The 26,516-nt window shown below is 41.1% G+C and overlaps 2 protein-coding genes across 8 annotated transcripts in view; one reads left to right on the top strand and one right to left on the bottom strand.

Annotated features, from left to right (window-relative positions):
- Positions 1 to 19,279, top strand: part of MCC (MCC regulator of WNT signaling pathway) — a 498,353-nt gene extending 479,074 nt beyond the window's left edge. For 5 of the 6 annotated variants that reach the window (XM_054554995.2, XM_063723849.1, XM_054554996.2 and 2 more), the window contains 2 exons: positions 9,402 to 9,524; positions 10,976 to 19,279. In XM_054554995.2, coding sequence (XP_054410970.1) covers positions 9,402 to 9,524; positions 10,976 to 11,156 — 304 coding nt within the window. In that variant the 3' untranslated portion in view covers positions 11,157 to 19,279. 6 annotated transcript variants of the gene reach the window in all.
- Positions 17,508 to 26,516, bottom strand: part of DCP2 (decapping mRNA 2) — a 44,418-nt gene continuing 35,409 nt past the window's right edge. The window contains exon 11 of one of the 2 annotated variants that reach the window (XM_024246596.3): positions 17,508 to 25,159. In XM_024246596.3, the coding sequence (XP_024102364.1) occupies positions 24,996 to 25,159 (164 nt within the window). In that variant the 3' untranslated portion in view covers positions 17,508 to 24,995. 2 annotated transcript variants of the gene reach the window in all.

Genomic DNA, 26,516 nt, shown 5'->3' with positions numbered 1-26,516 from the left:
TTCATTGCTCATTTCTTAATATGCCTGGTTCTACCCCCAACTCCCCTCCTTAACCCTCAGTCCCACCACAGAAAGAGAGTCCTTTTAGGGCCAGGGATTAGGGTTTACTCAGCCAAGTACATGACTCCAACTCTCATGTCTTCAGCTGTTCCTTCTGAATGGTCCCTAAATTATCTCAACCTCATGCCCACTGGACATCTCCATCCAAATATGCTAAAGCCTCAAAACAGCACATCCAATACAATTCTGTTTCTTCCTGCGCTTTGATGAATTCCTATTTATGTTAAAAATCCCCTTCTCCTAGTGATCCAGGATTATAACTTGTAAGTCTCCCCTCCCTACCTCTCGTCAGCAGGTCATAATTCCTTAAAATCTCTTCCATTCCTTTCCATTGCACTGACCCTCAGAACCTAGAGAGAGTGTCCTGATGGGTCATTCTGCAGTTTGATTCTGCCGCCAAAATACCTTAAAACATACTTTGGATTAGGGTGCTCTGCATAAACACCTTCAGTGCCTTGGCACTCAAGATTGTCTGTAGGTCCCTAACTTAACTTCCTAGCCCATATTTCAAATGTTTCCCCGTGCTTGATCTGTAGTCCAGCCCCTCTGGACAATTCGTCTTTCCAAGAGCACACCCTTTGCTTTATCCCTGATTCTCCCCCATCCTTTCCAGTCAGAATGCTCACCTTCCTGAAGCTTCCTTCAGTCACCTCCATCACATATCTTCCTGCTATTCTCTGAGTCTTCTATGGTACTTTTTTGAAACAGGGTCTCACTCTGTCATCCAGGCCGGAGTATAGTGGCACAATCACAGCTCTCTGCAGCCTCAACCTCCCCAGGCTCAAGCGGTCCTCCCACCTAAGCCTCCCAAGCAGCTTGGACTACAGGCGCACACCACCATGCCTGGCTAATTTTTGTATTTTTAGTAGAGAAAGGATTTCACCATGTTGCCCAGGCTGGTCTCAAACTCCTAGGCTCAAGTGATCCGCCTGCCTCAGCCTCACAAAGTGCTGGGATTACGGGCGTGAGCCACTGTGCCCGGCCCTGACTACTCTTAACCCATCAGTGGCCCACAGAGCCCTTGACTGTTACCAGTGCCTTAGAAAAAGCCAGCAAGACTCCTCAGAGTTCAAATCCATGTCCAAGTTCATAAACCATCCACCCAGTGGTAGAAAACTTCCAGACTTGTAGGAACCAACATTTGTCACTGAATGGAAAAAGGATGACACTAGTTGACCCCTATTTCAGCAGCTGTGGATGAATACTGTTTTTGAGCCACACAAAGAGTGGGATAAAATGAAAAGGGAACTGGGTGGGGTGCTTTTTAAAAGGGAGCCCCCACTGAACAAATAAGCAGCAGAATCTTCACTGGTTCATTAGGAGGACCATTTTTGCAAAAGGTGCTGTTTTATTTAAACTTGCTGATTCTTCGTATTTGGTTGATGTATAAAAGCAATCAAGCAATGGAAGTTGTGCTTAGAATTCCATAAAAGCACATGGGTCTGCAGGACATTAATGGAATACAAAGTGTGCCTATGGCTTCATTAGCACGCAAATAAACTGCTGAGCCCCAGAGCCAAGTGCCTAGAAGCACAGAGGGTGAAGACTGAGGCTCACTCAAGGGATTGAGGGGGTTGTTGCTTGAGTAATTGAGATTTATTTTACTTTTCTGCCATCCCTCCAACATCCCCAAAGCTCAAAGAGAAGAAGGCCTTGCCTGGGACCTCATAAAGGCAGAGTGGTGGAGGGCACTGGAACACACAGCAGCCACTGGCAAGGCCTGTGAAAACTCCAGATGGATTTCCTGGACAAGAACATGTTCATAGCAAAGTGTGGGCAAGAAAAAGTTAGACTGCTGTTGTCCTTGTGCTGCTACTCCTGGCAAAACACAGCCACCGACATACCTGCAGAACCTCATTATCTGGGGACACTTGAGCCTTAGTTCTGCAGGACTGTGCTGTTAAGCAGAGGTCTTGTTTATCTTGCACTCTACTGTATTCCCTTTATGAATCACAGGCTACTACCCAGTGAGATGCATAAGGGCACAGGCTCTGCAGACAGAATCTCAGGTGGGAGTCCCAGTTCTGCAGGGACTAATCTTAAGTTCCTCATCTATAGGCCAGGCACGGTGGCTCACACCTGTAATCCTAGTACTTTGGGAGGCCGAGGCAGGTGGATCACCTGAAATTGGGAATTCAAGACCGGCCTGGCCAACATGGTGAAACCCTGTCCCTACTAAAAATACAGAAATTAGCTGGGCGTGGTGGCAGGTGCCTATAATCCCAGCTACTCAGGAGGCTGAGGCAGGAGAATCACTTGAACCCTAGGGGTTGGAGGTTGTGTTGAGCCCAAGATCGCACCACTGCACTTCAGACTGGGCGAAAGAGTGAGACTCCATCTCAAAAAAAAAGCAAAAAACAAAAAAGTTCCTCATCCTTAAAAATGAGAATCATGATAGTACTGACTTCAAAGGTTATGTGGGAATGAAATGATGTTATCCTTATAAAGGACTTAGAGACAGCTGTTATCTGCTGCCTGGATTTTCTAAAAAATAAGTAAACATTGTGGTGATTACCATGAAGGAAATGGGATGATGTGATACAGTCTGTGGAGATTTTTTTTTTTCCAATAAAGTAACTTTAGTTTGCAATGAATAATATGAAGGAAATGGCAAGGTGTGGTGATGTCATAGCTCTGGGACATGAGTTTAGATGGGTGGTCAGGCTAGGCCTCTCTGGGAGGTGACACTGAACCTGAGATGAGGAGGAGAGAGGCAGAATCACATCCGGAAGAGGCCCTGGCTGTGCAGGCGTGTGCTGAGGACCTACAGGATTCCAGCAGGGCAAGGGTGATTCCAGCAGCCCAAAGGCCCAGCAAGTAGCACTCAGGTCAAGCAGGGCCTTAGAGGTCCGGGCAAGACTACAGGGTTTATTCCAAGTGTAGGTGAAAGGCAGTGGAGGGCAGTAACATGATCAGATCTGTCACGTGAAATGTTACCTGGGCTGCTGTGTGAAAACCAGGGCAGAGGGGTGCAGGGGAGGAGACAGAGAAACCAGTTAGCAGACTGTTGTGGTTGTCCAGGTGAGAAGTGATGACCACTTGGACCTGGGTGTGGTGACAAATGGCAGGATGAGACTTGGTAGATAGAGTTTGCTGTTGAACAGATGTGGAGGATGAGGGGAGGAGGAGTTAAGGCTGACTCCAAGTAACTTAAACTGCCTTTGCAAGAATTTTATCAGTGAGAAAACTCTTGACAGAGAGATCTGAGCCCAATGAGTGACCGGGTGAATGGTGGTGCCATTAGCCAACACAGGAGAGAGAGTGGCTGTTGGAGGTCATCTGGGAAGTAATCCTCTGGACATGTGAAATCGCAGATGCCAGTTAAGAGGCCGCAAACAGACAAGTCCAGAGATCCAAGGAAAGGCCTGAAGATAAGAGTGTGGAAGTTTTTAGGAAAAGGGAATGGAGGGAGTCCATTAGAGAAAAGGATAAGATAAAATACAGGCCAGGCCCAAGTCCTAAACAACACCCAGTATTTTGGCATGGAGTATAGAAAGGGAGCAGCCAATGAAGCAGAACGAAATCAGGCTCTGGAGGCCTTGTGGAAGCCATGAGCAAAGAGGCGGTCAGCCCTGCAGGTGATGCGGGCAGGTAAGAAAAGGACAGAAGGGACTGGACCGCTGGATGCAACAACGTGGAGCTCACTGGTGAGCTTAGTGATCCACGTCAGTGGAGACAGAGCCTGACGGATTAAGAGAAATCACATATGCAGACAATTCTCTTAGTTACTAATTCCATATAATCAGCAATTACTAAGAAATTCCAGGCCTTGTGGCTGCATGGCTGTGACTCCCTGTGGTTTGGTCTGATTACAGCTCCTCTGAAAGGTTTCCTGGCCAGCTGTGAAGCCACTCACAGCCTCATTGAGACTGGGCTCTCGCCCCATGACTCCTGCAGCTCCTCATTTGGACTCTAATCACAGAGTACCGCTGCTGGCCTTTTTATTTTGGGGAGAATACAACCTCCTTACTGATTGCTCACGAAGCGGTACTGCCAGGCTACCCAGGTACACCAACAAGCACCACTTCCGAGGCTTGCTTCGCTCTGCCCAGCTTACTGGCAAGCCACCTTGGTTTTCATATTACCTTTAAATTCCCACCACGAGTCTACCTCTTAATTCCCTGTGTATGTTCCACTGCCTTGAAACGTACCACATTATGTTTCAATTAAAAAGAATCCACCAGGTGGAGTTGCTCGGGCCTGTAATCTCAGCATTTTGGGAGGGCAAGGTGGGAGGACCACTAGAGCCCAGTAGTTTGCAACCAGCCTGGGCAACATAGTTAAGACCCTATCTCTACAAAAACAAAAAAAAAAAATGTTTTAAAAATTAGCCCAGCATGGTGGCACATACCTGGAGTCCCAGCCACTCAGGAGGCTGAGGTGAGGGGATTGCTTGAGCCCGGGAGGTCGAGGCTGCAGTGAGCTGTGATTTGTGCCACTGTACTCCAGCCTGGATGACAGATCAAGACCCTATCTCTTAAAAATAAAAGTCCCACCCTGGCTCTGTGGTTAGAGTCATATGACCTTTTGTGACCAGGAATAAGAAGCCCAAAAGCTGAAGTGGGAAGACATAGAACTGAAATCCGTGTGTGTACTGGGGGACTTCAGCTGTCACAGTCATTACAATCCACCATTGTTTTTGCTTGATGGTATGGGGTATATTTGTGAGTGCCGATACTACTGGGCATAAAGAAAGGAATGGATTATGTATTTCTGGCCATTCCAGGAAAACACTGTATGAATACATTACTATTGAAGGTGCATATGGAACGTGTAGTGTTTAATTTTTGCTGTCTCATTTGTGTGAAGCCAAGAAAGTTTGTTTTGGCCTATCTTATGTACCCAAACCATATAAAATCTTAACTAAAGGCTAAGCAAATTTAAATTAGAAGCAGAAAGGAACAAGAATGGTTGAGGTTTCAGTGTGACTTGAATTAGTAAGCTATGTTTCTTTGCATTTTCCACATCATCGTTTGAAAATCTGAGGAAAACTATAGACTTGATAAAGTGAGCCCCGTGCTTGCAAAATTTTGCATATCAATTCAGAAAGTCAGTTCCAGGAGTAACTGAAGCTCATCCTCAGGTCCAGGTGAGGAACTCTTCTGCCTTACACCAGTCCCTCAAGCTTGCCTGATAACAAGAGTCAGCTGGGGCACTTGTTAAACTGCAATTCCTGGGTCTCAACCCAAACCTACTGAGTCAGAAGCCAGGGAAAATATCTGGTAATGCTGTTACTGGAAAATATTACCGATCCAGACCCCAAGAGAGGGTTCTTGCATCTTGTGCAAGAAGGAATTCAGGGCAAGTCCACAGAGTAAAATGAAAGCAAGTTTATTAGGAAAGTAAAGGAAAAGAATGGCTACTCCATAGACAGAGCAGCCTTGGGGGCTGCTGTTTGCCCATTTTTATGGTTACTTCTTGATAATATGCTAAACAAGGGGTGGATTATTCATACCTCCCCTTTTTAGACATTATAGGGTAACTTCCTGATGTTGCCATGGCATTCGTAAACTATTGTGGCACTGGTCAGAGTGTAGCAGTGAGGACGATTAGAGGTCATTCTTGTGGCCATCTTGGGTTTGCTGTTTTGGCTGGCTTCTTTACTGCAATGTTTTATCAGCAAGGTCTTTATGACCTGTATTTTGTGCTGACCTCCTATTTCATCCTGTAACTTAGAATGCCTTCACCATCTGGGAATACAGCCCAGTAGGTCTTAGCCTAGTTTTTACCTAACTCCTATTTAAGATGGAGTTGCTCTGGTTCGCATGCCTCTGACAGCATTAAACAATTGCTCTAGAGCAGCACTGTCCACTAGTGATATAATATGATCCACAAATGCAAGGCATGTATGTAATTTTAAATTTTCTAGTAGCCCCATGAAAAAAGTAGAGACACACATGAAATTAATTTTAATAACAATGTAACCCAGTATGTCCAAAATATCTCAAGATGTAATCAGTATCTTTTTTTTTTTTTGAGACAGTTTCACTCTTCTTGCCCAGGCTGGAGTGCAATGGCGTGATCTCGGCTCACTGCAATCTCCACCTCCCAGGTTCAAGCGATTCTCCTGCCTCAGTCTCCTAAGTAGCTGAGATTATAGGCATGCGCCACCACACCCAGCTAATTTTGTATTTAGTAGAGACGGGGTTTCTCCATGTTGGTCAGGCTGGTCTTGAACTCCCGACATCAGGTGATCTGCCAGCCCCGGCCTTCCAAAGTGCTGGGATTACAGGCGTGAGCCACCGCACCCGGCCCCTGTAATCAGTATTTTTTAAACTAAATAGATATTTTACATTTTTTTGTGTTGTCATGAAAACAGATCAACCAACCCAAATTTTAGGTTTAAGTTTACAGTTTGGCCTCGTCTTTGCATCTTTAAATAAATGAGCATCATAGTTCTTTCCTGGGGTTTCTCCCAGCGGTTCACTCCCATTCCCTTCTGAAGGCCAGGCAGTTCTGAGCTCCCAGCAATGGCTACTCCCCACCCCTGTGCCACAACCCTAAGCTGGGGTTGGCCTGGGTCTGAGAGACTCTCTCCTGCCCTTCTGGGGTTCTGTCCTCCTTTGGAGCCTGCCAGATCCAGAAAGTTCCCTCTGGTCCCCCAAGGGCCTGGGTGCTGGGGAAGGAAGCGTTTTGTCTTGTGGAAGGGCTGGGATTTCCAGTCTCCCTGTTCGCTGACTGTGGATGGGACTGGGGGAGGGAGGGGATTTGACTGCTCTAGGTAGCATCCCAGAGTTTTTTTTTGTGAATTTCTTACTGAGTTTGTGGTTACATTTTTAACTCTTCAGTTGTTTTTTTTTTTTTTTTCCTTTTACACTATTAATCAACATTAGAATGAAAGATAAAGGGCTCTAAATGGTAATAAAATGTAGGGCAAAAAACCCTTCCCTGCTCTTTTTAGCTGGAGGGAAGCAGGAGTCCCTGGCTTCCCTCCGCTGGAGGAGGGCTGCTGGGAAGGCCGAGGAGGTGTTGGGGGGCAGGTGGGGAGGAAGGGAGCCCCCCTCCTGCAACACCATCCTCACTGCTGGTAGGAAATGCTGCCACTCTTCAATGCCGGGAGGAAATGCAGCCAGATCCGAGAGTCCTGGAGGCTGCTAGGGCCAAGGAGAAACACACGCTCCTTCCAGCTTAGCAGAGGCGGGTAGGAGGACTTACTGAAAAATGACTTCTGGGCTGAGGGCTGGTTGCTAGACTTCCCTTAAAGATCCTGCCCCTTCCATCCTCTCTCCCAAAAGCAGGCCTGGATTTTATGTTGTAATTCCTTTCTTCATTGATCAGTTTGGAGAGCTTGACTTACCTTCGTCGTAGCTAAAGGCAGAAATGTAAAAGATCAGATATATGAAAAGCCAGGAAAGGAGAACCAGGGTCTGAACCATTTGGGCACCAGAAAGGAGCCTTCTACCCCGAGGTCACATTCCCATGCCGTTCCTACATGACTCTAACTCACACTTTACACAAAACATACAAAATTGTAAAAATATCTGGCAATGCAAAAGTGAGTGAAGTAGAAAATGAAAGCCTCCCATCAACCCCCTTCATGAGTTAAGCATTGTTGAGTTTGTGTTTCACCTTCTAGTCTCTTATTACAGTGTCAGATATTCACACTCAGCTTTTCAGTTTTTATAAAAATGGCATCTTTAGAACTCACCCTTTTTGCTTAATGTATCAGATATCCTCCCATGCCCAGTGCATGACCGTCTGGTTTTTTTGTCTGTTTGTTTTGAGATGGTCTCACTCTGTCACCCAAGCTGGAGTGCAGTGGCAGGACCATGGCTCACTGGTCTTGACCTCCTGAACTCAAGCGATCCTCCCAACTTAGCCACCTGAGTAGCTTGGACTACAGACATGAGCCACCATATCTGGCTAAGTTTTATATTTTTTGTAGAGACGGGGTTTCACCACGTTGCCCAGGCTGGTCTTGAATTTCTGAGCTCAAGTAATCCACACTCCTCTGCCTCCTACAGTGCTGAGATTACAGGCATGAGTCAATGCCCCCAGCCGTCCATCTGCATTTTAAAAATATTTTTCAAGCAGAGCATTTCAGTAGCATGGGTAGGCTGTGATTAACCAGTTCCCTGCTTGTCTCCCTTTATTAGGCATTATTGTAACCAATGCCTAAGTGAATCCAAATATAAGTGATGTATCTCTAGGAACTTGTGCTCCTGGTATCTCTGTAAAATCAATTCCTAAAAGTCAAGTTGCTTAGTCAAGGGGCATGTTCATTTATCATTTTGCTAGATCCTGTCCAACTGTCTTAGAAATTAATCATGCAAATTTACATTCTACATACAGTGAGTCCTTTTTAGAGGGATTCCTTCCCTAAATCCTGGTTTCTTAATATGTCCCAAAGAATCAAACACATTACCTTCAGTGAGTTGTTCTACAGCTGTTTTAACGGTCACTAGAAGCTGTCACCCAGGCATGGTGCTCAGCACTGGGGGTGCATTGGGGAACCAAACCAAGTAAAGTCCTCGCCACTCTAGAACCCAACACGACCATGGGGGAGCCTCATGGCTCCAGCACGTAATACAGTGACATAGTGCTGAGTGTGATACTAAGTAGAGTAACACTGTGCATGTGATAGAGGGATCTTGGAAGGGAGTCAGAGTAGTCAGGGAGGCTTTGATTAGTGTTTCCCTGCTGGGTCTCGTGGGAATTAGAGGAAGGCAGTGAGCTGACTGGACACTGGAAACCTCCCTGAACTGACTCTAATTAGCTTGGGTTACCAAAGTAGTAGAGGATCAACAGAACTTGAAGCTGCTTTGCCTGTGGAGGGCAGGTAGTCGAAAGTGCAAATGTAATTTCATGGGAAGTAAGGACCCTTACAATGAAGAGAGTATCGTATCTACTCCCTCTACCAATTTTTTTGTTTTTGGCAAGGTGGGATCATGTTGGTCTCAATGAGTGGGGACCTGTTCAAGATAGGTTGCTAAATCTGAGTGGTTCAGGAGATACTAGGGACACTTGAAAAAGAAGGGGATGGAGACAGACGGGGGTTTGTGGTCAGGCTGCACTCATTGCTGAGGATCTGGTATGCCAGTAGTAGAAAGGAACTTCTAGATTAGCTAGAAGACTAGAAACAGAAATTCCTGTCTTGTTTCTTTGACACATAAGATCTTTAAAAAGCCCTTGTCATTGAAGAAATGGGCTTAAATCTGCATTTGAGAATGAATTCATTCAGGTGACAGTAGCGCTGTTGGGCCCTTTAGTATCTTTTCTCTCCCTTGCCTTTAGGCTTTGCAAGCTAAACCTTTTTCTTCCTGTCACCACTTCCCAGGTAGTGGGCACCTCCAGCATCATCTGAAACTACTCCTGGCATATTTTGTCTCTCTTTGATATAGAGAAAAGAAGTTGAAGGCCAGAGTTCAAGAGCTGGTGAGTGCCTTGGAGAGACTCACCAAGAGCAGTGAAATCCGACATCAGCAATCCGCAGAGTTCGTGAATGATCTAAAGCGGGCCAACAGGTAAAAATCTCCCTATACCCAGCCCCCACCGCCCTCCACCTGTGGTACTTGGACTGACACCCCGCATGTAGACACAGCACCAGGGATGGACATTTCCCTAACTCTTGAGAACTAACTCTAGAAAGTGGGTGAGTCCCTTCCTGGTGCTCTAAGAGCCTGGTCTTCCTTAGAGTGGCATCTCCCAAGATGTTCTGTGGAAACTAAGAAATGCTCAGTAACAACATCCTTTGGCCAAATGTAGCATACTGTGGTATATGCCTCCTGATATTATGTATCTTAAAGGTTCTGAGAAGTCATATAATAAAAAATCTGTTTAAGCCAGTATTTTCCAAACAAAATTAGCCATGGAATTTATGTGAGCAACACAATATCCACTGGAATACTTCAGGAAATACTGCTCTAAGACTGGGCTCAGGACTCTTTTCTATAAAAAACGGAGGACCTCAAAGAGCTTTTGTTCCTGTAAGTTGTATTTATTGATACTTCTCATGTTAGAACTAAAACTAAGATAAATTCTTTAAAGTTTTTATTATTTCCTTTACCAAAAAAAATGGCATTTTTATGAAAAACTATTTTCCAAGAAATAATTAGAAAAGTGGCACTGGTCTTACAATTCTGCAAATCTTTAATGTCTGGCTTAATAGAAGACAGCTAGGTTCTCACATTTGCTTCTGCAGTCAACATTAGGTGGATGTATATTGAGAACACATGGCATCATCCAGCTCTATAGTTGGAAATAAAAGCTTAAGACCTCACAGACCTCCTGAATGGGTTTTACAAATCCCTGGGGTGAGTCCTCAGACTATCTGGGAGAACTGCAGCTGTAAGGGTAATGACTGTACATGGAATGGACTTACCCTGGCTCACTGTATACCCTCACCACCAGGCTCTAGTGGGAGCAGTCCAAAGGCCTATATATTCCATGTTTGGCTTTGCAGCATTGGCTTATGGCCTAATTGAATATTCTGAGTCCCACCAGCCCAAAGCATAAAGGGAAGCTGGAACAAGAACAACCTCTCTGCTCTCATCCCAGATATGGTCACTTTGATTGCAGTGCCTTAGGAATAATCTCCTGTAAGATACACTTGACTATGTTACAAGCAACCATGGAGCAACAAATAGACCCACTATTTGCATTTATCCATTTTAGACTTGGCCAATCTGGATTGTTGGTTTGACTCTTAGAACCCCTTCTAATATGTGAGAGTAACCAGCCTCTAGCAATCTGGCTGGATTCATCAGGGTTAGCCAGTAGGTGACTGGCCATTGAGTGTTGACATCCTGGTGCTGTCCCTCCTCTGACCACTAGATTTCAGATTCTTACCGAAGAGGATGAGTGATCTTTCTTCAGAGCAGTGCTCACTAGACCTGGTTATCCAGTGGACAGGACGGTGTGTCACAATGCTACTTAGGATGAATCTTCATACCAATTTCCCTTCATTCCCACCTAGCAACCTGGTGGCTGCCTATGAGAAAGCAAAGAAAAAGCATCAAAACAAACTGAAGAAGTTAGAGTCGCAGATGATGGCCATGGTGGAGAGACATGAGACCCAAGTGAGGATGCTCAAGCAAAGAATAGCTCTGCTGGAGGAGGAGAACTCCAGGCCACACACCAATGAAACTTCGCTTTAATCAGCACTCACGCACCAGAGTTCTGCCCACGGGAAGTAAACTGCAGCAGACCACTGAGGACAGAAGGGCCCATGTACTTGTTGGGAGGAGGAGGAAAGGGAAGGCCGGCAGGTAGGTCGGCACTTGTACAGTGGAGTGCCCCAACTCAGCCCTTGGGGTGATTGGCCATGGTGACACTGTGGACTGTATCCAGAGGTGCCCGCTCTTCTCTCCTGGGCCCACAACAGCCTGTAAACACATGTTCTGTGCTTGCTCAGCAGAGCCTCGTTTCTGCTTTCAGCACTCACTCTCTCCCTCCTCTTCTGGTCTGGTGGCTGTGCATCAGTGGGATCCCAGGCATTTGTTTCTGTAAGATTTTCCATTGTATCCTCTTTTTGGTAGATGGTGGGCTCATCTTCTAGGATCTCGTTTCTCCTGTTTCCTCCTGCTTCATGGGAAAACAGACCTGTGTGTGCCTCCAGCATTTAAAAGGACTGCTGATTTGTTTACTACAGCAAGGCTTTGGTTTCCAAGTCCCGGGTCTCAACTTTAAGATAGAGGCGGCCATAAGAGGTGATCTCTGGGAGTTATAAGTCATGGGAAGAGCGTAGACAGGTGTTACTTATAGTCCCAAATACACTAAAGTTGCAAACAGACCACCACCAGGACTGTGCCTGAATAATTTTGTATTGAGAGAATAAAAACTTCCTTCAACCTTCATTTTGGAGGCAGGGCTGAGAAGGGAGCGCTCTCTTGATTCTGGGATTTCTCCCTCTCAGTGGAGCCTTATTAATATCCAAGACTTAGAGGTGAGAATCTTTTTGATGCCTGTAGTGGAACTAAAATTTTGTCAGGGGTTTCTTCAAGAGCTGAGAAACATTATTAGCACTTCCCGCCCCAGGGCACTACATAATTGCTGTTCTGCTGAATCAAATCTCTTCCACATGGGTACATTTGTAGCTCTGGACCTGTCTTTACCTAAGGACAAGACACTGAGGAGATACTGAACATTTTGCAAAACTTATCACGCCTACTTAAGAGTGCTGTGTAACCCCCAGTTCAAGCCTTAGCTCCTGTTGTCATGACGGGGACAGGGTGAGGGAATGGTAGTTAAGGCTGCTTTTTTGCCCCCAGATACATGGTGATGGTTGACATATGGTGCTTAGAAGGTTAAATTTCAAGCAAAATGCTCACAGGGCTAGGCAGAACCAAAGTAACTGAATTATTCCAGGAAGGTCTTCCATCTTAAAACAAATTCATTATTCTTTTTCAGTTTTACCCCTTCTCTCAGTTCTACCCCTTCTCTCAGTTCTACACTGATACACTTGAAGGACCATTTACTGTTTTTTTCTGTAGCACCAGAGAATCCATCCAAAGTTCCCTATGAATAATGTGTTCCAGTGCCACAGCTGACTACAAATTAAAGTTGAGGAGGTTTCTGCATAGAGTCTTTATGTCCGTGAGCTACGGGTGGGTCTGTTTTCAGAGAATGATACAAATTCCACAGCCTTCTGTTCACTGGAGGATACTCCAGCCACCAATTCGGAGGGCAGACAGTTGTATCCTAAAAGCAACCACTGAGAGGTCAGCAGTGAGGCTGCCCATCTCCAAAACAGATTAACTGGTATCAGTCTAGAAGGACCAGCTTTGGGGTGCTTTGATCACTATGAAAATGTTCACTGGTTTCTATCATTTGGTCAAACTTAGTTCTGTGATTTTTTTTTTTTTTTTTTTTTTTTGAGATGGAGTTTTGCTCGTTACCCAGGCTGAATTGCAATGGCATGATCTTGGCTCACTGCAACCTCTGCCTCCTGAGTTCAAGTGATTCTCCTGCCTCAGCCTCCTGAGTAGCTGGAATGACAGGTGCCTGCCACCATACCCAGCTAATTTTTGGTATTTTTAGTAGAGACAAGGTTTCACCATGTTGGCCAGGCTAGTCTCGAACTCCTGACCACTGATCCACCCACCTCGGCCTCCCAAAGTGCTGGGATTACAGGCAAGAGCCAATGTGCCTGGCCATACCTGTGATTTTTTAGAATTTTTTACTTTTCATATAAAGTTGCATTTTGTCATGAGGAAAATGTTTTGGCTGAAAAACATATGCCAAAAAAAAAAAAATCAGTTTTCACTATTTTTCCAGCTTGCCTAGGGAAACGTCCTCCCCTGAGCAAAGTGGGATGTGCATGGCTCTTTTGTGATTAAGCAGGCATCAAATGGGCAGTTTTCATTTTCACTGACACAGAAATATGTGGCTGAAGCAGGAATAAAATCCTGCCTACCGACTTCTGTCTCCATTCTTGCTCCAGGTAAAATCAGAGAACCTCCCCTTCTTGGCCCTTTAATTCCCCCAGGCAGAGGCGGCTCCAGCTCCTGTTAAGGGCCCCAGTTTTACTCATCCTACCTGACCTTAGAGTTTAGTACTTTCAAATATGTGATGATTTGGATAAAAACTATTTTGCAGGAAAAAGTGTTAATTTTATAAATATGTATAATATAAAAGCTATAAGTTTTTCCTTTCCTTGTATTTTTCAAATACTCCCCAAGACACAATTCTTGAAGGTGAACTAGGTGGCACTTGATTATGCTAATTGTGGGAGCTACTGAACTACACTGATTAAATTAAATGCTTGCAGGTGCCTGGGTAATTTTCCTTTGTGAATAACCTGGCTCTACCTGAATTTTTCTCTAACATACATCTCCAATGAGGGTAAACAATGATCTTGATTCTGATTTATATGAGGTTAAAAACCTTCAGATTTCGTATTTTGAATTGTTCTCCCTAGTTTCCTCAGTGGTTACCCCCTTTTAGTCAGTAACCGTCTCTATTCAGAATTCAGTCTTTGGCTTTTGAAGAAATGGGCACAGAGCAAAAGGACCCATTTCACAGTTCCCTTGGAATATATTTCCCATTGTTGCACTGAGGCAAACAAAACCAACTGTGCAAATCACAAGCAAAAGAGACTTCTGTCCATAGTTGGAGTGCCATCAGTGTGAGCTTACCAGCTACAAAACCTGTCATGGACTCGGGAACAGTATGATTCCTTATTGAAACTTTCATCATTCTCATCAGCTGGCTTGTCAGCTTTCTGAAGTTAATATCCATGCTGCCTGAAACAAATGTTATGTTTAACTAGCACTTAACTTTTAAAATTGCCTAATTCTCCTTTCAGATGCATGCACTAAGTCTTCTCTGAGCCTGCAGCCATATTTTAGAGGGACCTCAGAGTTTTAAGTCAGAGCCTTGACACACTACTCCAAAAGGAAGTCCAAATTAGAGCCCATAGGCTTTTTCTTAAAAGCTGTTAGGTAGTAGTAAGAAAGTTACCACTCTAAGGAAAACATGAAACTATCTGAAAGTCTTCTGGTTCCTAACTGGATACAGATTAAATTATTTTAAATGAAAAGTGCACCGTAGTTACCCGATCAAGATTGGACTGCCTGTGTCACTGGCATGAATTAAAGAACCTCCATAGTTGCCTGTTCCCTTCTGAAGGTGTTCCTATGGCCCACAAGAATTATCCAGCAATCACTTTTTAAGTCTATCAATCAGTCAACCTTAATAGCCCTCAAGAGTTTGGATTATCAAGCTTTAAAGTGATATCAAGATGACTATAAAAAAATAAACATTTCTGAAAGTGTCCTTTCGTCCATAAGGCTTTAAACCATTTGCAAATTCTTAATTGGGAGTATGTCCCAATCATTCTATTAAACTATTTACAGCTCCACCTACTTCTAGATTCAGCAAACAGAACTACTAGTTAGAGTATTTTGAGAGCCAAAATAGTAAGAGACTTCTGTAATGGTTGAGATTTCCGCGCTGACCTTAATTAGGGTGCCGCCATAGGGCTACCAAAGTTTTTAGTGAGGGCTGGGGAGGTGGAGCATAAGTAACATTTTTTTTCTGCAGAAGGTGATGGCTTTGTAGAACACTATAAAATTTTTCAGGAAAACATACAGCAAATTTTCTTATCCAGTGGGAACAGCCTATTTGACAAGGGATGATACAAGTTTGATTCACCTTTGAGCACTCTTATAGAGTTTATAAAAGAGGCATAACTGGTTACAAAACAAAAATTACGCCTTCACTATCCAGTTCTTAAAGTTTATCCACATCCTACAAATCTTATGTTTATGCAGTTCAGGTTAAAGTAAGCTCCAAACTTGTGGCCTTCAGAAGGATCTCCTGTTTAACACACCTGAAATTACTCCAACTTAATACGTTTGTATTCTCTAAGAAATAATGCTGACTGCTGTCACCACAGCATCACTGATCTCTCAGTGGCTGTTAAAATATAAACAAGTGGAAAAAAAGTATACAAGTTGATAGCAGCTGTTCATGTATTCTTGTTTTGCTAATACCTGTGTAGAGAAAAGACAATTTCACGTGCAGATCACCATACATTTTTGCTTAAAGGTTACACTGGGGTAAATTGTTTATCACATTACATCTGGGTGAGATTTTGCATGTGACCAAGAGGAAGAAATCATTCAGTCCCGGAAATAGCAACTGCTGTGAAAAACCACATCCTTGACTAGTACTTCATCTTTCCACAGTCATTCATCTGCTAATCAATCAGGTGAAATATCAGCTCAGCAGAACAAAGCAAGTTATATACAAATTTCCCCCACATTCACACTGATGCCGTACTTAGTAATTCTGGCTCTACCATTCACTTTTGCACTTTTTGCAAATCAAATTCATGTGGAAAATGTTCTGTTTGTAGAACTCATAGTATTCACTTATAGTGCTCATGTCAGGAATGGCAAGTGAGTAAGAGCCCCTGATAATCTGCTTTTGTTTGAACCTAATGCAAAGATAATAAAACATGTCCACTTCTTTTCTAGTTCTAATCAGTTTTTAGCCATCAAGACTTATTTACTTTGCATGAGATTTGTTTCCTATTATTTGAATATGTGCTATACACTTGAATTAGAAAAACCTGCTTGAATGTATTGTCAGTTATTAAAGCACATGTGACTAAGTTTGCATTTGTCAGTATTGTTCTGCTGTTTGTACTGAAAGTCTCATTTTAAAACTGCTACTTAACACTGTACTATACCTTGTAATTTTTTAGATTCTCCACTTGTATTCTTTAAATGTTTCCAGATGCCTTTAGTTTTAGCTGCTGTAAAATAGCTACTTTGCGTTATTTGATATAGAATTGTTTTTTAAAAACTCCATTTATTTATACAGAGACATTTATAATATTTTACAAACATTCTTATATTCTGAATAAATATTTCTAATTCCACGGTATACCTTAACTGTGTTATTTAAAGGGTAAGGCTATCCTTCTGTAGAACTGTTTGTTTGTCATACAGGCAAATATCAAATCCATGATGCTTACATGAAATCAAGAGCCCTAGTCAAAGCAGGGGGGCTAGAAGTAAGACTATTATTAGATCAAAATGGCCAAAGAACCCTCCTTTATAGCCCATTTTTAGTTGGCTTTTTAAAATTTGGCATAAATAGGAAGTTATCTATTGAAGAGAGTCTTTTCCCCTCTTAAACATCATTAAAACAGGGAATGTAATTAAGGACTGGAAATGCAAGGAAGTCATACAGGACAACAAGATGGCAAGCAGCTTTGCAACACATCTGTTAGAGAAAGATTACAATGTTCTCAAGTTTTCACTATGGAAGCAAAGTAACTATAACACCTCAGTCAGTCACTCTCCTTTTGAAAATTTAAAAGTTACTATCATATAGCTGAGGTCTCTAATGGAAAAGAATGTATTTCTTTCCCCCTTGAGATCCAAAGTTAAGTATTCCTATTGCAAAACCTGATTCTAGCACAAACTTACTTAAGAATTGCTGGATTTTAAATATCTAATGAATTCACATCTCAAGCCCTACACTATAATCTTGCTTTAAAGCAACAAACTTAATTGTTTGAGGTATTTTCATTTTTGCAGAGACTCTCCACAATATTTCTTCCTGGGGTTTTTTGGTTGTTTTTTGTTTTTTCCAGACAGAGTCTTGCTCTGTTTCGCCCAGGCTGGAGTGCAGTGGCGCGATCTCAGCTCACTGCAGCCTCTGCCTCCCGGGGTCAAGAGATTCTCCTGCCTCAGCCTCCCAAGTGGCTGGGACTACAGACACGCACCACCATGCCTGGCTAATTTTTGTATTTTTAGTTTCACCACGTTGGTCAGGCTGGTCTCGAACTCCTGACCTCGTGATCCACCCGACTCGGCCTCCCAAAGTGCTGGGATTACAGGTATGAGCCACCGCGCCCAGCTTCTTCCTGTTATATAAACATACTTTTATCACGTTCATCTCATACTTGCCATTTTTATTGGTCCAAAGAGACAGCAACCACAATGAGCAACTCAGAACCTACGATGATAAGTAACAGTAACAGAAAACCAGGCTAAGGTGGTAACTAAAACTGCCCAAGCAGCCAATTTTATTGATAGTACATTACAAACAATCTAACACAATGATGTTTTTACAGAAAGCCAGTATCTGAACAACCTTCCATCATTCAAATTGTATATTGTAAGATTAAAAGGTTTTTAGTTTCTAATCTATTATTTACATCAAAAAGCTTTCAAAAAGTTAGAGCATAACTGTTAAGACATAGGATTTTGTTCATTTTCTCAGTGGAGAGTACAGAGTACAGCTGACATTCTAGTGGGTCTTTGGAAGTACAGTAATCCTGCAAACATTTAAACTCCAATTCACAAACATGAATCACCGGAAATCCTTTGATAGTCATACCTAACAATACAGGTAAAGTCAGTCTTTATCCTTTCGTTAACACTGAGGGAAAAAAAGTTGCTGTTCAACTATAACAACATAAATCTAGAAACAAAATGAAACCTGTTCTAAATGTTTCTGTTCTTATAACAAGGTGAACACTACAGGTGTTTTGGGGTTCCTTTTCTGCTATCAGTAATGTTTGACAATTTCCAAGAGCACCAAGAACTGTATACTACCATGAACAGAATCCCTTGAAGTAGATTCACTTATAGTCTTTCTCCAAGCATTAAAATGCCCTATAAGGTAAAATAAAACACTGCTATAATCTAGGCAAAAATTAAAGGTTGAATCATTTCACATAAGACAAAAATAATTACTAAAGAAATAAAGTTCACAAATCTACTTGGTTATCACATTTACTCTAAAGTCTGGTTTTTTCATTGACCATAATATATTTAGTGAAACATTTCCTCAGTTTTTGTCCACCAGCAAAAGGTCTCAAAATAATTTGCTTAACATAACTCAGCATAAATATCTTCACCTTTTTCCGACTAAACTTACTCCCAAACAAATTGTTTTAAGACTACGTATCCTCCATTTTTAAAGCATAATGTAAAAAGCCACATCAAGTCTTGTTTTGGAAATAGGCACAGTATTAAAAAGTCAAGTCTTACCGCTTTCCCATCCAAACTAATCTGTATGCCCTATTTTGGTTAGACAAAAGACAATCTTATTAAGAGAACTTCACTTAAAAATGCTAATACATGAACTATAATTCCGTTTACTTTATTCTGAAATGAGATTGTTTTAAATTTTTATTAAAGCTAACAGATAAAAGTCTGAATTGTACATGGATCTAGGATAAGTCAATAATTACAAAGGATGATTTTTAAAAAGTATTATAAGGTATTAAGCTAATAAGGAAACTTCAAAACAATTATTTTTTAAAAACAGACATAAAGCAAAATAGTTCATGGTTTTATTGTCCTTCCCTGTTTTTGTTACTGAAGAAAAAATTTCTAATATTTATAAAATGGAAGTCAGGTTAGCTGTCTCCTGTCCTAACTAAAGTGAAATATGACCAAAGAACTTCAAGACTCATTTCTCTGGACACTTGCATTTAACATTAAATGATTACTCGTGCAACATCCTAACACAAACCTAAAAGGAACCAAAGAGACAGCAGTCCCCTAGAACAGTAGTGAAATGCACAAAGAAACTCTTAGCAGTATGTCTTCTGTGCTTTTCTGTCAGTGCGTGTATGTATAGTGCATAAAGAATACAAGTCTACTGTTATATGTTCCAAAAGCACTAACCCATCTAATCAACCAACTGCTGAAGAATTATCTTTCTAAATTTCATTCACAGTTGAGAACCTTTACTTTCATTTGCTGCCATCCATAGTCTATTCCTAAGTATCACAAAAGCATATGCTTGCCAATCTCTTAAAAAAGACAATGCAGACTTGTGCTCAAAATGAAGCTACAGACTTAGAACCTCAGATTCAATGAACTAAAAGGAGAATACATTAAAATGTTAAATTTGACCTCAGAAATTCCACTATACTAAGGATGTTGCCTAAGACCTCTCAAAGACTGAGGACCAGCAGAACACTGCCCATTTCACTCTAGAACCACACACAAGTCTGTTGTCCCCAAGCCAATGTGAAAGCTATAAGCCTTGAGACTCAAAAGAGCACAGGTGTCCACAGATGACCCAAACATCAAAAGTGAGATCACCTTCTCAGGAAGGAAAGATAAAATCACTGCTTGCAAGTCTGTGGCAGGTTTGCTATAGAGATGTAAAACAAATTTTAAAAGATGGATTATTTTACGAAAGGGATAAGACACCAGGGAGAAAAAAAGAACTCAATGGACTTTTTCCTGGCCAGTCACACCAAGAAAAAGGATTAAGAAACAACAGGTCTTCAAATGGCACTAAACGAACAGTGGCCAATAACCCAAAACCACCCAACCACCTGCAGGAAACCTTCCACCAAAAAGCAGAAAACACATATTCAGGGCCGTTGTCTTCTACTGGACTAAAAGACTGAAGTCTACTAAAGGTTAGGGTCCACGTGGGACAAGATTACAAACACAGGCAATTGATTTCTGCATTCACTCTTCAGAGTACCTTTGACCAATACTACCCAGCTAACGTAAGCACCTCGTGAAAGCGCATTCCTTTTAGGTTGTGCCTTCAAACTGCTAACATAACTAGACCATACTCCTCTGCTAACCACAGAAGATCCAAGATAAATGGAATGTTTTTATTGGTGATTTCATTATTCTGATAACCCAGATTAAAGATTTCATTATGAACAATTCTCAAAACCTCCATACTTTATCACAGTTTTTCTTTACACTTGTTTGTACTCAGCTGGTGGAAGTCAACCCGTTAGGCCCACTCCCATGCATAAGAGTAACTTTCACTCTTTTCCCTATTTACAGACTACTATTTCAATAGTAAATGCTATTTGTCACAAGGAAGTTAGATGGAAAGGAATGAATCACCATTTAGGACAAATGTATAACCACTGTGATGTGACTGACACCACAGCAGATTATGGCTGTGTGTTCTGAGTTGTCTTCCTGTAAGAAAGCAGTGCACTCCAGTTTGACTGGAGTTCTACAGTATCAGTACAGGAAGGACCAGACTCCTCACCACTGGTCTTTAAAGTGAGAAAAATTACTTTAGATTCACTGGATTGCTTGGCAATCATACTTCAAAAAAATTAACTTTATCCAGGGCTAGAAAACACTCGATAATAGCGATACATATATATTTATAGATATAGATATTCATATATGTATGAATGACTACACTTAGGCCCTGCAATGATCACATTTCTAGCCTGGAACATAACATAGCACTCAAGTATTGATAAATACTCTAAAGTTTCTTTCTTATACTCTTTGCCCAGCAACTATAGCTATTCTTCTCCCTTCAGGACACTTTGATTCTATAACAATAATCTATCATATTCTTTTGAAACTGCAATCCAAAATCCTACTTTGAAAGCATGGGGCAAAAGCCTGTACTGCCCATTTGCAATCTGCCATCTTTCTGACACAGGAGTACAGACTTCAAGAGCAACTCAATTCTAGGAAGCGAAAAGATGCTGAGAAAGCCCATCATAATCTCATTTTTAGAACTTTTGGCAACTAGACAAATGCACTTTAAAGTTTTAGGACATAATACAAAATGAGAAACTCTACCTAGACTTTACCAAGCTGTCAGGAGTACTGTTTGACAATATTGTTTTTAATAACACTTGTTTACCTAGAGACAGGTATGTAAAGGATACCTTCTAACAAAAAAATAGTTTGTCTTGCTTATTAATCTAAAGTTACAACAACACATATGAACCCCATCCTCCAGGCTAGAAAATAATCCAAGTCAAAATAACTAGGAAGAAAAGTTAATGAATCTGACTTTACTATAACTATGATTAACATACAAAGAAAATACTGCCTCAGAAAATACAGAAACACAAAAGATGTCAATCAAAACAGTCTCAGGGAGCAGGAAGGTCCACTGGTACAAAAATAAAGATAAAAAGCCAAGAGAGACCACCCTGACCAACATGGAGAAATCCCGTCTCTACTAAAAATACAGAATTAGCCAGGCGTGGTGGCGCATGCCTGTAATCCCAGCTACTTGGGAGGCTGAGGCAGGAGAATCGCTTGAACCCAGGAGGCGGAGGTTGCGGTGAGCCGAGATTGCAACATTGCACTACAGCCTGGGCAACAAGAGTGAAACTCCATCTCAAAAAAAAAAAAAAAAAAAAGCCGAGAGGGTACTGTGGTAAGAAAAGTAACTTGGCAAAATTTCTAATTTTTATAATTAACTTTGCTCTCCTTACCATTTAACTGTTGGAGATGAAAAAAGGAAGGACGAGAAGTCCATGAGAGAATAGGTAGTGAAATGTTTTTAATGCACACATGCACTCAGACCTTAACTTTTCTATAGGACACAATATGGTGACTTTTATAGAAGAATCTAATTCCTATAGTAGGAGGCTGTTATTTACTCAGATTTGAATTCCTTTTATTTGACATTACATACAAATTACTAAAGTCTTCAAAAGGAAAAGTACCAACTCATTCTTACAGCGTAAAATTACTTTCATTATATGTCTTCATTAACTATACTTACTAATTGATATTTAATAGAAAAATAAGGACATTCAAAGCTCAGAACCGCAAGTAGTAACCACAATTCCTTTGACAGCACTGGAAGACTTTCCTTTATACATGAATACAAAAATCCAACTTCATTTTCCAACGTCTTTAACCAAATTTCACTCACACTATATGAGTTCTATTAGGTTCTCAGGCCTCTCCAAATGCTTATGTCTCAGGAGGGTATCACTATTTGAAATCCTAAACCATTCATTTGCTACTTCTTAACAAAAATTTTTTAAAAGCATGTAAACCACACCCTTATCTTTTGGATTACAATGGTTAGGTACAAAAACAATTCATTTAGCATCTTATAAATCATTAAAGTTATACATAAAAGCACCTACAAATTTTTTAAAAAATAAAAGATTCACAGTGCACTGCACCTTGGAACATATAAGGTTGGAACATAACATTTAAAAAGTGAATTCCAAGACCTGTATCTCTCTCAAAGACATAAAACATAATGAAGCAAACCAACTATTCTTCTCATCTAGCATCTTAAAATGCAGCACTCAGTAGAAGTAAATTATTGCATATTCAGCATACTCCTTTATCACTTGATTTCCTCAAACCATACTAAAATTTCTCAAAGGAGAAATCCAGTTCGCTAAGCATGGCCTTTCTCAAGGTAACCTGAACACTGAGAAACTATTACCCAGGTTTGAGGGAATAAGTATAGTAGATGTACCTAAAACAAGCACATCCAACTTAAATATTTTCTGCATAGTTAAGTCACATCACACACATAAACTTTAACTCACATCTTTTAACATTTTTTTAACCTCAAACTTTGAGGAGAGCTAAAAGCCTGAAGTTATCATAATCACATCCCAACAATACCCTTATATTTTGTTCCACAGTGCATTAAATAAAGCAGCGCAACAGCAATAACATTTAACCATAGTTAAACTACTGTAATCACAAAGATAATTTGTTGGTTCTTGAAAAGACTCAACACCATCAGAGGCCATACTTCTGGTAACTAACTCTAATCTCTTTTGCTTCAGTATTGAGAGCTGAAAAATCCAACTCTACAGGCACCAGGAAGACTGGCCAAAGTATGCACTTAAAAAGAAAAAAAAAAAAAAAAACACATACCAAAAAAATAAAAAACAGTACAAGTTAAATGGTTTCCAGAAGACAATAAATGAGTGAAAATTATTCATCTGCCAGGCAAACCACATTTTCACTCCTTTAACAATTTAACAGAAGTCTGGAATGCTGGGACCAACTATAAATATGGCTCGAAGAGACCCAAGCAAAGCAGCCGTATTTCTGAAAAAAACAGTAAAAGCTTCCAAACACAATCATATAATGCATTAAAAAGCAAAAGTCACAGGATTCAAAAATTTGTCACATTAAAAGATGCAGGATTCTGAATATCATAATTCTATACACACTGATTTAATTGTGAATTCTCCTGCTTAGCACCAAAAGGGTGATACTTTCATTAATAAATAGAATTTCTCCTTTAAAATCAAGCCATTTAAAAGCTAAAGCAAAGTACTACCAAGTGAATTCCTTAAATAGCCCTTCTTTTAAAAGTCCCATGAGGTTCAGCGGAACCCAATTAAATAGGCTACCTACACAGAATAAAGATTTCTACAATAACATTTATAAGCAGAGAAGTATTTTGTAGATACCACTGTAAAAAAGGATTTTTAAAACCCACATGATAGATACACACACACACACATACTCAAACACCCCCCACTCCCAAGAAATTCCTTCAGTGAGGTCAGATGCAGCCAAAACACTAAAGCCCCCTTAACGCCCTGGTGATTGTCCTCAATTATAGCTGAAATCCTCCTTAAAATGGGCACTGCCATCCGTATTTGAATTTAAAAATCCTGAAGCAAAATACATTCCTAGGAGTGAGTTATGTATGTTACTGTTATGTAACACATATACATAACGTGTAACCTAGTGAAATGCTTTATTTGGACTTGGGTAAACTGCATACCCCTTCCCTTCTCGCTCCATCATCCAGGGGCTTAGCAGGCCAACAAAAGCATGTCAGTCTCTGCTACTATTGCAAATTGGAACCTAATATAACATCAGTTTCCAAAGATCAATACTGGAGATGCAATGTAAAACCTAGTAATATCAGTTTTCCATACATATTTACACAACTGGAATATAGAAGAAATTTCCACAAGAACAAAAGTCTACGAGACTAAAGGGTTGGAGGCAGGACAGTAAAGACATGACCCAAAGTAGCTGCTGGGTCCCAGCCTCCATGCTGTCTGCTACATTTCCTCCAGCAGTCTCACAGGTTTACTGACTGCATGTAACCACAGCTCAAAATCACAGCATCAACTCCCATCCACTCAAGCCCCTCCAGGCTACAGACTTTGTCCTTTTGAAGTGCTAAGAGTTCATTTTGGACATGCACATTATATTCCAGAAGCTGTTCAATAAATCCTTTCACTAAAACTCCAGAGGAAGATTACAGAGCCTCAGTGGTTAGAAGCAGAGAGAAGTACAAAATGCCACCAAAGTAGATCACCTGTAATCCTGGTGACTGTAACATCTCAGCTCTTGTGTTCATTTAATAATTGGGCATTATTTTAAGTTTCTTTGAAAAACTCCAATATACTATTATTGCAATCACTGTAACAGGTAGATGGAACATTCCCATTAACTTGGCTACTTGACAGTAACTCAATACGTTATTTTCTTAACCAGAATACAAAATAAAACCCACAGTCACACAGAATAAATGCCCTCAAAGAAAGCAACTTAAACTTGTACTAAACACTGAAAAGATAAATCTGTATAAAAGGTTATAACTGCATTTACAGTGCAAACTCGTGTTTCTTTCTACTCTCTTATAAACAGAAAATGTCTTCAGAAACATTGCCTCCCTGCATTTCTTTAAAACACCTGAGAAAGGTAAGGCTTGAGGAGACACCCACTCAAATGCAACAGGTCTCTGATCCTGGGACATTTACAATACATCTGCTGCTATCAAAGGTCCAAGATTTTCATTATAGCATTATGGTCAAACTTGAAACTCAAAAAGGCTCTGGATGAAAAGGGGAACTTGCAATGTCCATTACATGCCACGGGCTGTCCCTCGGCATGTTCTAGCAACTGGTCTTCATTGGAGCTAGGTAAGTCATATACAGCATCTGTTTAAAAAAAAATAAATAAATAAATAAGCTCAGTAACCTTAGTAAGAAATCAAATACTGCCCTTTGCCTTTTGTTACAAAAGAATTAGTTTTGAGTATATATTTATCTTCCCAGACTCTAACCCTAAATAGAACCACCAAAATATGTATTTTCCTTTCCGTAAACTGGTGTTCAACTGCATTTTCAACATATTATTATTTCTACATATTCAAAATCTTAATCTCAGCCATTAAGACCCTTGACATTCCTTTGCTTTCAAAATGAGCGTAACTTTACCTCCTAGATGTGTTTTACCTACTATATGTGCATTCTGTTACAGAAAAATAAAGCTGGGGTTTACCAAGATTTCCAGGAATTTATCACCATAAAGAAAAATCTTGCCAGGCATGGTGGCTCACACCTGTAATCCCAGCACTTTGGGAGGCCAAGGAGGGCAGATCACAAGGTCAGGAGTTGGAGACCAGCCTGGCCAAGATGGTGAAACCCTGTCTCTACCAAAAATACAAAAATTAGCCAGGCATGGTGGCGCACGCCTGTAATCCCAGCTACTCAGAAGGCTGAGGCAGGAGAATGGCTTGAACCCAGGAGGCAGAGGTTGCAGTGAGCTGAGATCGTGCTGTTGCACTCCAGACTGGGTGACACAAGAAGATTCTGTCTCAAAAAACAAAAGAAAAAAATAGGAAAAAAAAGAAAAATCCAAATTTTCCAAATCATAGTACAATAAAACTCCAATTTATCTGAGCTTTTTTTTCCCCCCTTTTAAACAGATCAGGGACTTGACCAGAAAGTAGGTTTGGAATAGACACCAAGAAGCTGGGGCAGAAAGAAAGTCTGAAATGAGGATGAGGCTTCCCAGGACATGAATCTTTTTATACTTCTCAAGACAACCCAAATTTTATATATCCATATAATGCCCAACTAAGATCGATATACCAAGTTATAGTATGCTGCCCCTTGCCCCCTTTTTTTTTGAGACGGTCTCATTCTGTTGCCCAAACTAGAGTACAGTGATAATCACAGCTCACTTCAGCCTCAACCTCCTGCGCTCAAGTGACCTTTTTGCCTCAGCCTCTTAAGTAGCTGGGACTACAGGTATCTGCCACCACACCTGGCTCATTTTTAATTTTTGTAGAGACAAGAGTCTTGCTATGTTGCCCAGGCAGGCATGGTGTACCTTTTTTAATGTCCCTGAATATATGGCTTTTAAAAGATTCTGTGAAATAACTAATTTCTGAATATATGTTAACTAGATTTCACTATCCGCCTAACATGTCCCCACCACCCAAGGTGGCCAGAAAAAAAATCCTATTAAGAGGACTTATACCCCCATAACTTCTCTATACTAAACTCTAAT

Source organism: Pongo abelii, chromosome 4 (genome assembly GCF_028885655.2).
Source record: "Pongo abelii isolate AG06213 chromosome 4, NHGRI_mPonAbe1-v2.0_pri, whole genome shotgun sequence".
Lineage (NCBI taxonomy): Eukaryota > Metazoa > Chordata > Mammalia > Primates > Hominidae > Pongo > Pongo abelii.
This window is presented reverse-complemented; position numbering and strand designations above follow the sequence as displayed.